This window comes from Planococcus citri, chromosome 2, assembly GCF_950023065.1.
Source record: "Planococcus citri chromosome 2, ihPlaCitr1.1, whole genome shotgun sequence".
NCBI lineage: Eukaryota > Metazoa > Arthropoda > Insecta > Hemiptera > Pseudococcidae > Planococcus > Planococcus citri.
The window spans coordinates 71,005,499-71,017,633 of record NC_088678.1 but is presented as its reverse complement, the minus strand read 5'-3'; the positions used below and the strand labels follow the sequence as shown (position 1 = coordinate 71,017,633).

Genomic DNA, 12,135 nt, shown 5'->3' with positions numbered 1-12,135 from the left:
TTAGGGCACGATGCATTAATCATCGATGATTAAAATATCACATCTACGTACCTATCTAAATCTATACGTACCAGTCTATCATACAGCTGAATAATCTCTTTATTTTTATTATTAATTTGATCTATATGAAACTGCATAAAGACCATCTTCTCGTTCAACATTTCTCTAGGTTTGGTGTACTTTTCGATCTCTGTGTTAATTTTCAACAATTCCAATCTCAATTTATCGACCTAATCACAAAAAGAAATACCTAACAAAACACTATAAACATCTGTTGAATGAATTACCTATATACCTACATCGTTATAAGTAGAGATTATTTACCTCATACCATTCTTTATCAAACTGCCTATGTAACGTTTCGTTTTCAGCGACAAGTTTATTATACGCGGATTGTAATTCTAGTTCGATATCTCTCAAAGATTCGTTTAATTTTTGATCTAACGTGAGTTGGGTTTTCGTGTGTTGTTGCAATAAGGCTCGATCGAGTTCTTTTTCAACATGTCGTACTAAAGTTTCGTATGAATCTTGTATTTTATCTGTAAGAGAGAAAAAAGATACTATTGGGTAGTTGGTTATAGTAGTATGGGAATAGGTAGTTAAAAAAAAAGAAGTACGAGGGTTATAAATAAATCACTCTTACTGAGTACTTTATTGTATTCTTCCGCTATGGCTTCGCTTATACATTTTTCCTGTTTTTCTCGTTCTTCCATGTACCTATTAAACTCTAACGTTTCCTTTTGCAACTGTTTTTCGCAATTTTCCAATACTTCGGCGAGTAATTTACAGTACACTAGATCATCTTGATTTTCCATCGCAATAAAAATTTATGAGAACGGTGAATTTTTCTAGTTATGATTTTTTTTTACGAGCGAAGTTCAACGCTTTCGATGGTTTGTAAACACGAAACCATTAAATATTGAACAGGATGAAATTGATAATATGATAAGCCGTATTGAAAAATCAATTCTTTCGTATAATTTTTGTAGAGATGAAATTATTACATACCTAATGAATAGATACAAAAAAAAAAAGAGACAGATAGACAGAATAACAATTATAAGAGAAAACATTGCCGCGGGTTAAAGTTTAAAAATGCATTATGGAACAGCTTCGACAAAGCGATGAGAAAGAATACATATGCACATGAAATTAATATCACAGAAAAATTTCAATCATAACACAACGAAAATAAAAACAAAACGAAACAAATAGGTAATAAAATAAACTTGAAATCGTCGAAATTAAATTCGGTAGAATTTTCATTCGCAGATCGTTGATCTTCATTATTCGCTTAAATGCAACCAATCACCCTGCAATGAGAAATTATTTAACTAAACACTTGATCATATCATGTGAGAAAGGGAGAGAGAACGGAAATAAAATACGTACAGATAAGCCATAAATCCAAGATAAACCTTCTGGGTACTCTTCACTTATCCCTATCCTTCTACAAATCACTCCTTCATTAGTTACAGCCCAAATAAACTCTTCACTAGCCGAAACGTGTTTAAACTTATGATTATCTGAAAATATATTCAATAAAAATTAAACCGAACGATAATAAAAATCAAAAACCAAGATTCAAATAATCACCGTTATTTTGAACTTTACGCCAATGAGTTCCTTCTGGAAAAACAGGCGTTATTTCTCGTCTAATGTATAAATCGCCTCGGGTATCTAAAGCCCAAACTGTCCATTTACCTACAGCAACTTGACAGAAAAAACAGCCACTTATCGGTTCCACGTATTGCCAGTTTTCACCTTTGAAATCAAAGCTCGAGTTAGTATCGATGAATCAAAACATTTTGAGATTAATTACTCGTGAAATGAATCGATTATATACCGATAGGATTAGAAGTTGTGATACCGAATCTCCAAAAACAAACTCCGTTTTCACCACAGCACCAAACTTGTCTCGTACCTCCGACGCTGATATTTCGAATAGATTGATCTATTTCAACGTGTTCCCATTTTTCACCCTAATTACAATCAATTCGTAGGTAAATAAATCAAATAGAAATTGTAGGAATGCAAAACGAATTGATACGAACAGAAAAACACTCTGTAGTGACGTCGCTTCGATATAGTACTTCTCCATTGATTGTCACGCCCCAAACAGCGATAATTTTTGGATTAACTGAGTCATCCAGAACCTAGGAAATCATTTATCGTATTTAAGTATTTTTTTTAATGGATTTTCATTCGATAAAAAATGCACTTCTTACATTGAGCGAGACGTCTTTCAACTTGGTGTTTCCGATCTCCTGCCAAGGGCTATTTGGTATCACAATTCGACAAGTACGAACCCATCTACGACGACGAACGGTATCGGTAATATTATTATGAGGATGGTAAGAGGCTGGAAAATCGACAGCGTATTGCCATCCATCTTGATCAACGCCTCCAGACGTTTTGTAATCGATTTGCCATTCGTTTACCTGCATTTATACGGTTTGATTAATCAGTTTTGAGATAATTTTACGAATAATCCGAGAAAATTACCCATTGCCAATGTGTTTGTAATTTGATACTATCTTTCGATAATTTCTCCCTGCCTGTTTCATCGCTCCACATGTATCTGTCGGTAGGCAATCCTCGAGTAGTGAACCCAGTAAGTGGGTTCCAACGTTGATTCTCGTATACGTACATTTCTTTGGTATTTATCATCGTGCATTTGATCGATGATGATTTATCGTTATCTGCACAAAAAAATAATAATAATATAAATTAAATATTCTCGAGTTGGTTTAAAAAGGGGGAGAGGAATCGAGCCAATATACCTCCTTTTGAGCTAATCCTAGGCCATGAGCCAGTGTACACCCAAGGTACACAGTTGTATCCGATACCCCAAGTTATTCCTGCTGAACAGGTTTCAACTTTATGTAAATTTCCTTCGATTTTTCTCCAGATGAGTTCGTATAGATATAATATCACCTAGAAATCGAATCAATCAATTAATGATAGCTCATCTGAAGTATTTCATTTCCATTCCTTACCTTATTAGTTTCGTATAAAATATTAAACACGTCGACTTGGCCCCCCACTTGAATATCAGTAATGGTTTCTGGGGAAAGCCTATGTTGATAATACGTATACGTGAGTCCATTTATAAACACCTGAAAAATATGTTTACGAATAATTAAAACGGTGGAGAACAAAATATGAAGGGGAGGGGTAGAAAAATACATACTTTATATTTCTTTTCTAAGCACAATATGGTGATGGTGAAATCAGATCCGGGTAATATGATTAAATTACCCTCGGTTTCTTCATGACCCCACTTCTTATTTAAATTACTATTTCGAACGATTCTCTGTTCGATGAATCTCGGATTGAGATGAAATGCGACGTCTTCAGTTGTACCGCAAACTAAATTTATGAAAAACCTACAACAAAAAAACATCGAAAATATATCTTTGTTGAAAAAATGAATTTTTAGAGTGAATTATTATCGAACCTATCCGCATCTGCAGGAATGTAACCGTTAATGGTGATTTCGCTATTGATTGAGAATCCGTTGATTAGCGAGATTTTGAACGAATCGAAGAAATTTTTCATATTGTATTCTTTGGCATATCTGCCGTTCTCGGTTGCTTGGTTTTTCTGCACAAATTTATATTTTTGAATGAGCAAACGAGGAATAGAAACGATAAAGGGTGAGATTTTTGTTCAATTTACCTTTACGAGTTCAGCATCAGTTACATAGATATCCCCTAATCCTGTAGTACACCAGATAGATCGCTCAGGAGGCACCTCCGAAATACCATTAACCTGATTGCACACTAAAAGAAAAAAATCATTAGAAAACTGCTAAAAGGTAATTCGGAAATCCGCACAGAACCACAGAAAGCATCAGATACCTGTTGATATACAATGAAGCCAATCTTCGAAATCATTTTCGGAAGAAAAAAAGCATTTCAAAGGCGTTATATCGGTTTCAACTGTTTTAGAAGTGTTCACCGTGAAACAGGGTTGACCTGGTTCGCTTCTATTTAAAATGCAGGTTATTTCTGATAAGCTTAATTGCAGCTAGAACGTGTTACAGATAGTATTAGTTGATCTGAGAGGTCACAAAAGCCAGGAAATTATAGTCTGGAGGAGAATAAACTCACCAGTGAGGTTGCTCTGTTACATGATAAGACAGATAACGTGCCAGAATCTGGACCAGTGGCGTTATTTTCGATCCATTCTAATTCTACGACACATTCGACTAGAACTTGAGATCCGGGGAGGTTTATTTTGAATTTTCCCGATTTAATCCACGATGTCCTGCATTAAAAAACACACATTAGGAGGGGGAAAATAGTAAAATAAGACGGATGCCTTGTATTCCTTACGTTTCAATAGCAATTTCGTAATTTTCAAACTTCTTCGATCCAGATAAATTTCGGTTTTTCAACTTCGTTAAAATTTTACTCCTCCAAGGTTCTTTTTCGTCATACTCTTCGATCACAGACTCCTCGATGAACCTAAAATACACCAAATGCTGCTGAATACGTCACCAAATATTTAAAAAATGGAACCTAACCTAGTTTACCATTTGGGTAAATTGAGCTGATCTATGGTCACAGCTCCGGCGCAAACACTTCCCCATAACGTTTTCTGTTTCTGGCAACCAATCGAAAGGTCGTCTTTTTCTCTGAATACTTGTTTTTGGGAATCGGAATCTAAATTATAATCATTGCCACCAGGAAGAGCTTCCATAGCTAATAAAGAACCACCGACTCTGATGGGACTCCAAGATCTCATTCTGTAGGAAGAGTCAATTTCGAACCTAGAAATTATAATCATATTAGTAGATTGTGCAGAAATGAGGTCGTTAGAAAAGACGAATTCTTATATAAAGTAAAGTTTACTTTTCGGTAGGTTTTGATTCTTTGGGTTCAGTCAACAACATAGCGTCAAATTTAGCATAAGGAGGAGCAGATCTAGATGTTTTCTCGTCTGCATTTTCGGATGTCATGCTGCTATTGCCACTGTCATCCTATTGGAATAATATATTTATAGAAAACGAAGGCAATCGATGAGATTGTGATGAATTTTCATACCAGTAACGAAGATAAACTGCTATGTTCACTGTTGAGATTATGTACTTGGGTACGAGCTTCAATTAGACGCCATTTCCGTCCAGTTAATTCAGTACTGTCTACTCCACTACGATAATAAATGCGTCTATCTTTTTTATTAACAGCGAAAACCTATTCAAACAAAATCATCGATCACGATTCGAAAAAAAATGATACGAACCAAGCAATTGATTCAAACGAACTTGATCGTGAGCTGACACCGATATACTGATCATTTCGGTAACCATTTCGACCCACATAGTGCCTTTGAGAAGTTCCTCACTGGCATGGCTTCTATCGGCTCGAATACCTTTTCGAAACCATACCCTGTTATCATTTGTCATAGCCCAAACTGAATTCAAACCGGCGGATATTTGAACCAGTTTGAGATTTTTTTCCGGTGGTGATACTTCCAACCAAGTTTCTCCTGTAATCGTTCAAGAAATTAGAGAATGAGCTACAGAACGTTGGTAAGAAACTAAATCTCGAACCAGTTAAACATTGAGATGTAATTCCATATCTGACGGCGGCTCCTCCGTCATCGAGAACAATCCATAGGACACCGATGGCCGAACAACTGGCACATCTCACTTCGGAGTTTTTAGGAGGTGGGACACTAATCCAACGAGTTCCGTCAGGGCATTCGGTATTGACACCGTTACGGAACATGATCTGAACACATGACAGATGCAGAAGGTATAATAATAGTTAATGATTGGCTCAAAGGAGAAATTCGATGAGTTTACTCACTCGTCCATAAACGGTCACAGCCCAAACAGACAGCATACCTTTATTTTCGTCTAATTTACTGTATCCTCCGATACAGACATCGATAAATGGTTCCTAAAATAATCATAATAATTTAAAAAACCAAACCAGAATTCATCTGAGATATTTTATTTTAAAAATACCTTAGTAGGATCGTTATGAAGTGGTGGTATAGCACACCAAGCATACATGGCTCCGTAACGACGATACCTCGTCCATTTACGACGCCTAACACAAGATGACCACTGCTTAGAAGGCGAATAAGAAGCAGGAAAATCAATCGCATAAGTCCACCCCTGTAAGAATTCTTTCTCTATAACACAAACGATAATTCTCTCGAGTGTTTTTCTACAATAAGATGAAAACACTTGCATCGAAATCCAACGGATATCCATCCAAAGTAAGTTCAAGCTGCCAGTCACTCTCCCATTGCCATGCCATCGATGGCAATCTAATATTTTCTTTTCGTCTTTCCACAGTGCCATCTTTATTTGACCAGTGATATCGATCAGTTGGTAGCAACCTTTTACCAAATCCTTCGATAGGAAACCATCTCTACAAAAAATACAACAAGTTACAGGTGAACTCAGAGTAAGTACATAAGCTTACTGATGATCTGATTTACCTCATTCTCGTATACTTCTTCTTTAATCCGTATAGGTATATCGAGGCTGTGAACGTGCAAATAGATTTGTCGGTCTCCTCCCAGAGCCCATAGAAAGCTCGGTACCGAAGATATTTTCTTGAATTCTAAGCCCAAGTAAGGAAATTCACGCCATTTTTTACCGTTTGTCGATAATCCGAAGACTTTACCTTCGGTGCTGATTCCAAAAAGCATAGAACTTGGCATTTTAGGGCAATCAACATTCAACACCGTCACACAATATGGTCGAGATAGCAGAACTAAGCAAATTTATCGGGCATGCTTTCGAATTCGAACGAAATAATCGACGAATGCTGGGTAATGAGAGATTTATTTTTAAGCTGGATTCTTTTTCAGTGATTCATGATTCATTTTAAACGCTAATTAATTTTCGTGGAGATAATTTACAATTTTAAATTGAAAAATTTTTATGGATTATTTATCTCGGCAGCTGATAACGAAAAAAAACACAAAAATATGTGTTTACGTTCACAGCAGCAATGAGGTGATGATGACGTCACATTCGTTCCTGCGAATAGCATGTAAATAAATTTCAGCTAGAGATAGATGAAGGGGGAAGAAGGGATGGAAATTTTCTACTAATCGTTAGCCACCGCAAAATTGGATTTTACTCTGACCAATGAAAACGACGTGTTTTATGTTTCCATAACCTCCCACTGAAATTGTGATAACACTGTTGTGAGTGTTGCGTGTTATTTTTGTAAATTTCAATCTTCAATTTTAGAATTGTGAAAAAATAAAAAAGGAGAGTGAAATAAACGTTCATAAGCCATAACCGATTCACGAACTTCTTTGATGAATAAGTATATTTAGTTATCTCAGTTATCTGGAATTTTACTCAACATTTTCTGAGTTGATTTTCCACAGTAGACTGATTTCCAGGTCTAGAAAGGAGAATACGTACCTATTATTAATTAGAAATTTTGAGAACTGAAAAACTACTTGTAACTTGTACTACCTACTTTAGAATTAGATGACGAGAAAAAACAAAATAAGTAATGAGAAGGAAATATAATAAGAGAGTGAGAATACAAATCATTTTTTACCATATTAAGCCCTTCGGCATTTTGAAAAGTCAATTCATTCTAATCTAATCGATTTCTAGATCAGAGTGATCATTCATATTTGTAAAATGTACGTATGTAGATCAAAATTTATTCTTTTCAGACTGAAGAATTATCTGGAAATTTTTGAAATGAGTTGTAATATCGCGAGCAAGCTTTGCTAGTTGCTACAGTTATCAAATTATCAATTATTTATTTATAATAAATGAAATGACATGATTGCATAGGTAGGTAGGTACTGCATAGAAAAATTACTCATTAGTCATTTGTAATGAATAATAATTGAAACAATAAATTAATATCACGCGAAATAGCGAAATTAGGCAGTTTGAATCTATTTTTAATAAAAATTGTAAGTATGCTATACTGACTATATCCTTTTGTGTGTGGGGAATGCGTTTTCATTGGTCGGAGTAAAATCCAGTTTTGCGGCGGCTAACGATTAGTAAATTTTCTAATTATTGATAAAGAATTAGGTTCAATTTTATGGATTTTATGGATTTTATTCTGTTGTTTGAGTTTTAAGCGTTAATTTATTGTGTTGAATTTTAAATTTGTATTAATCACGATGCCCAGACCAGTGGACGAGTTCCCAGAAGTCGACAGTGGTAATTTAAAAATACACTTGTAATAAATTCTAATCGAAATTCAGTTCGTAACTTTCTGCTTGAAATTTACCCCAGATCACGATGCTGAAGATAGAAGAATTAAATCTAAACAGAAAAAGAGACGCAGCGTTGCGGTTGAATCTACGTCTTATCTCGAAGACTCGATTATCTCCGATGAAAATCTATTCTCTTCGGAATCTCAAAACCAAAGGTATATCAATAATCTCCGTTGAACGTTTCTTATCACATCTTCTATTACGATCAGCTTTTCTAATCATTTCTACGTTCCAGTTTTCAAAACGATTCTCAATTAGATTACTCGGATAAGAACGCTTCGCCGAAAAGCAGCGCTAAAAAAAAGAAAAAAACAAAAGACGATGACGAAGAGCCATCGAGCGAAGAAGAACGATGGCTTCATGCTATAGAAGCTGGAAAACTCGAAGAAGTTGACGACGAATTGAAGAAGATTAAACCCAAAGATCCCAAACTTATGACTGCTCGACAGAGAGCTATGTTGGAACGAAAATCAGATAGAGATCCTTTTGCTGAACAACTGGTATCCCTTCCTTCGGGTAAAGTACATTTTTACCTAGTTCAATACTCGCTGAATACGTTAATTAACGTTTTTTATTTTATAGGTTATCGTGAAAAAATCGTCACCCCTGAAATGTTGGAAGAAAAAGCCAAAAAGTTACAAAAAAGGAAGCAGTTAGCAGATGAAAAACGTGAAAACGATAAAGTAATTAACCTTTCACCACTTTCGATTCTATCATCGATGAGAAATTCTAATCTGATGATCTGTTTTTAGAAAAAAACCATGGAACGATTGCTTAAAAAATCAGAGAGTAAAAGTTTAAAGTTGAGTCAGAAATTAAAAGGTCTTAGAAAATCAGTTCCTCTAATCATTTATACCAATAGAGTGGATTCGGTTACGATATCGATGCCTCCTGATGTTTCCATTCCGTTAAATTCTTCCCCTAGGTAATTTTCTTGATTACTTTCATCAAATTAGTTACGTAAAGTGCCCATTTGGCCATCCTTAGGATTTTTTCCTTTTAGATAAATGCAACCTGAACCTGGCAAGCCATAGATCTCACTTACTTGACTTACTGGCTTCAAAATCACTAAAGGGACCAGTTTAGTCATTTTACGATTACCTCGCATAAAATTAATTAACGAATTTACTCCTTTCCAGACCAGTGAAGCCTCCTGTAATATGCGGAGTGGAAAACTGTCGTCGAATCAAGAAATATTCGTGTTCGAAAACTGGTGTACCTTTATGCAGCTTTGAATGTTATAAAAAGAATCTCAAACGAAAAGTACCTCGTGTAGTCAAATGAAAATTAATCCCTAAGCTCATTTTAAATTACATACTCGTATCTGTGATATATAAAATAATACGATGAACGTACCTACTTACGAGTTCATAAAATTTTATTTATTATTAAAAAAATAATCACAATAAATTATTAATTTTAAACAAAAAAAAAAAATCATGTTATTGAGTTAAATTTTAAAATAAATAACCGATTCGGTTTCCACCTTGAGTTGATGTAAACTAGTTGGAATGTCTTTCAGGACTAGAATCGTAATGCTAAAATCGTTATCACGATGAGGTTGAAACATGGCTGGAATAATTACATATGAACCTGGTTCTAGGCTCACTTTCATAGATATCATCTCCTTTTTAATGAATGGTGATGTGGTGTACAATGGAGGTTCGCAGAATAAATATTCGGCGAGTAAACAATTTCCAGGAGTGTCATTCTGTGGAGTAAATCATCATTATTGTAAAATTCATTTTAAAAAAAATGATAAAATAAACAAAATGAAAAAAATCTGAGAGATCAAACCTTGTAAATAAAAAGAGCAATAAATGCAGGATTTGTTCTAAAATTATTCTGTTTCAACGACACGATCACAGCATCTTTTACTGCATAAGGCACTAGAATAAGCAAACAGATCTTCGTTTAATTCAATTGATTTAATTTACATAATAAAATTGTAAATTTTTAGCCCAACCTGTATGATTCCCAACCACTATTTCAAACTGAGGATTGGTAGCAAACAATTCGATATTATTCCTAGATCCTCCGGATGATAATCCACAAATCCATTTACCATGAATTTGCCACTTCCTGTATTTTTTTGAATTTTGAGCACCGTCAGCAGTTTCATAATCAATTGGTAGGCTTAACCTCCTAATAATCTTATCAGTCTTGGCATCAGTGCAATAATCAATAGGATCATCCTACCAAAAAAAAACATTTTAAAAATACGCCAATCACTGAAGAAAAAACACATTTAAATATCCTCAAAATATATAAAAGTATCATTAGAAAGTTAAATTAAATTAACTCGAATTTATCTTACTATCAATAGAACTCATTGCATTAAAAATTTACCTGTATAAGTCGAGTTATCCTACCATTACAATTTGAAAATCGCGGTTCATTATTACGTTTAGAATTTATACCAGCTACAGCTTCGGCACTGTGTGAACCATGACATCCCATAATTCCGGCTTCATATTTTCGCTATTATGATTTTACAAAATCTCGCAAAAAGAAACCGAACAATAATGTTTACTAGGTTTGAAAAAATAAAATACTTCTCAGATAAGTAAGCATTCCGTGTGAGCAAAACAACCTTGAAAAAATTCTTACATGCCAAGCGTTAGGTAAACGTAAATCTAACCCTAAAAACTTAATGGGGGTATTATAAAGTGGATACATACATAGTACGTATTGATTAGGTAATAACTGACCACTGGCTCGTGGTACTTGAATATTAATGAGCTATTTTTTCCCCTTACTTACTACAAACCGGGTTAACTCTTATCATGCTATATTACGAAGTCAATCGTAAATTGTACTTAATATCAGCATTGTTTTTTTTAACACGTTAGCCTAATTTAGTTGATTATTTTAGTTAAGTATTTTGCAAAACGAGTGTAATTAGTATAACGAACGTCGTACTTTTGAAAATATTAATGAAAAAATAGGCTACAGAGTCGAATAAGAAAGCTGTGTGAGTAACCATGCGTACAATTTGTTGATGTCCTGACTCCTGAAGTCCTTGAAAATGCATATCGTAAATGTATAGGTACCTACTACCTACATTTTCCTGTGTATTATATGAAAATTGAATGAATTCGAGTCGAGGGAATGGGAAAGAGTATTTATTTATAGCATTTATTGTGTCTATAAGTAGGTTTTGATATCTATTTCATATCTTTGATTAAAAATATAGATGCTCAATGGTTTAGCTAACAGTGACAGGGAAGTATGGGCAGAGCAGTGATTGATTGCAGAGACATGCGATATGATGACCATTCGATGTTATGACTATTAATAGATTAAAAACGGAGAGAAAAATGTTTTTAAAGAAAGGCATTTTAGAATAGCATTTATTGTTCTGGTTGAATAAAATAAATTAAGCTGGGTAATGAACATCTCTTTTGCAAAAAACAATTTTTGAGAAGATTCGATCAAGATGAACATAGATATAGAATACCAAAATAAAAACACAAAGAAAACAACTCCTATAATGACTCTCAATGAATTACATAGGTACCTACCTAGTAAAAAAAAAACAATTTTTCAAGCCTCAAAATTCTTGAAAATTACGTATCAAACTGGTCACGAACGCAGAAAAAGTATTTTTTTTTTATTACGTTGTTACATAATTAATAAAAAAAAAACATTGAGTCCAAGTGATTTTGAACTTTTGATAGCTGGGATGGAAGGAAATCCGATTAAATGAGGGTTTAGTTGTCGGTTTCGGTCAAAATTTCAAGTGCACAGCGCATTTTTCAATTGTTAGTGAATTTTTTAAAATAAAATTTGAAGCTAAACATGCAAAAAAATTCGATTTTATGCCATTTTAATCACTTTTTCATGCACCTTTTGCAAATAGCAAATTTCGTTCCAATTTCAATTCCAACTTATAACACTTTTTCA

At 34.3% G+C, this 12,135-nt stretch overlaps 3 protein-coding genes across 3 annotated transcripts; 1 reads left to right on the top strand and 2 right to left on the bottom strand.

Annotated features, from left to right (window-relative positions):
• Nucleotides 1-959: 959 nt before the first annotated feature.
• Nucleotides 960-6,936, bottom strand: Pex23 (peroxin 23). Its single transcript, XM_065352847.1, has 24 exons — nucleotides 6,463-6,936; nucleotides 6,210-6,392; nucleotides 5,981-6,133; nucleotides 5,820-5,912; nucleotides 5,561-5,741; nucleotides 5,273-5,496; nucleotides 5,052-5,201; nucleotides 4,860-4,987; nucleotides 4,541-4,777; nucleotides 4,341-4,472; nucleotides 4,116-4,272; nucleotides 3,864-4,032; nucleotides 3,682-3,785; nucleotides 3,461-3,606; nucleotides 3,194-3,389; nucleotides 3,000-3,119; nucleotides 2,784-2,937; nucleotides 2,506-2,702; nucleotides 2,229-2,441; nucleotides 2,055-2,156; nucleotides 1,847-1,982; nucleotides 1,597-1,764; nucleotides 1,393-1,526; nucleotides 960-1,313 (listed from the first exon to the last, which is right to left on the bottom strand). The coding sequence occupies exons 1-24, from the start codon at nucleotides 6,685-6,687 to the stop codon at nucleotides 1,287-1,289; spliced, it is 3,729 nt and encodes a 1,242-aa protein (XP_065208919.1). The 5' UTR covers nucleotides 6,688-6,936; the 3' UTR covers nucleotides 960-1,286.
• Nucleotides 6,937-7,099: 163 nt separating this feature from the next.
• Nucleotides 7,100-9,720, top strand: LOC135837541 (INO80 complex subunit B). Its single transcript, XM_065352851.1, has 6 exons — nucleotides 7,100-8,173; nucleotides 8,249-8,384; nucleotides 8,465-8,745; nucleotides 8,812-8,912; nucleotides 8,982-9,154; nucleotides 9,369-9,720. The coding sequence occupies exons 1-6, from the start codon at nucleotides 8,134-8,136 to the stop codon at nucleotides 9,511-9,513; spliced, it is 876 nt and encodes a 291-aa protein (XP_065208923.1). The 5' UTR covers nucleotides 7,100-8,133; the 3' UTR covers nucleotides 9,514-9,720.
• LOC135837542 (calpain-9-like) lies at nucleotides 9,590-11,657 on the bottom strand. The gene is made up of 4 exons (XM_065352852.1): nucleotides 10,579-11,657; nucleotides 10,196-10,424; nucleotides 10,027-10,118; nucleotides 9,590-9,940 (listed from the first exon to the last, which is right to left on the bottom strand). Exons 1-4 carry the CDS (start codon nucleotides 10,687-10,689, stop codon nucleotides 9,680-9,682), a joined length of 693 nt encoding a protein of 230 aa, XP_065208924.1. The 5' UTR covers nucleotides 10,690-11,657; the 3' UTR covers nucleotides 9,590-9,679.
• Nucleotides 11,658-12,135: the final 478 nt, after the last annotated feature.

What these genes read in the sequence shown, in the direction of transcription:
- LOC135837541 (XM_065352851.1), top strand. Translation starts at nt 8,134, where the DNA reads ATGCCCAGACCAGTGGACGAGTTCCCAGAAGTCGACAGTG. An exon ending in TCGGAATCTCAAAACCAAAG is followed by an intron (nt 8,385 to 8,464) that starts GTATATCAATAA and finishes TCTACGTTCCAG; the next exon opens with TTTTCAAAACGATTCTCAAT. An exon ending in ACTGGTATCCCTTCCTTCGG is followed by an intron (nt 8,746 to 8,811) that starts GTAAAGTACATT and finishes TTTATTTTATAG; the next exon opens with GTTATCGTGAAAAAATCGTC.
- LOC135837542 (XM_065352852.1), bottom strand. Translation starts at nt 10,689, where the DNA reads ATGGGATGTCATGGTTCACACAGTGCCGAAGCTGTAGCTGGTATAAAT. An exon ending in GGATAACTCGACTTATACAG is followed by an intron (nt 10,425 to 10,578) that starts GTAAATTTTTAA and finishes TTTTTTTGGTAG; the next exon opens with GATGATCCTATTGATTATTG. An exon ending in TTGCTCTTTTTATTTACAAG is followed by an intron (nt 9,941 to 10,026) that starts GTTTGATCTCTC and finishes TTTACTCCACAG; the next exon opens with AATGACACTCCTGGAAATTG.
- Pex23 (XM_065352847.1), bottom strand. Translation starts at nt 6,687, where the DNA reads ATGCCAAGTTCTATGCTTTTTGGAATCAGCACCGAAGGTAAAGTCTTC. An exon ending in TACGAAATTGCTATTGAAAC is followed by an intron (nt 4,273 to 4,340) that starts GTAAGGAATACA and finishes TTTTTAATGCAG; the next exon opens with GACATCGTGGATTAAATCGG. An exon ending in CACAACTTCTAATCCTATCG is followed by an intron (nt 1,765 to 1,846) that starts GTATATAATCGA and finishes TTGATTTCAAAG; the next exon opens with GTGAAAACTGGCAATACGTG.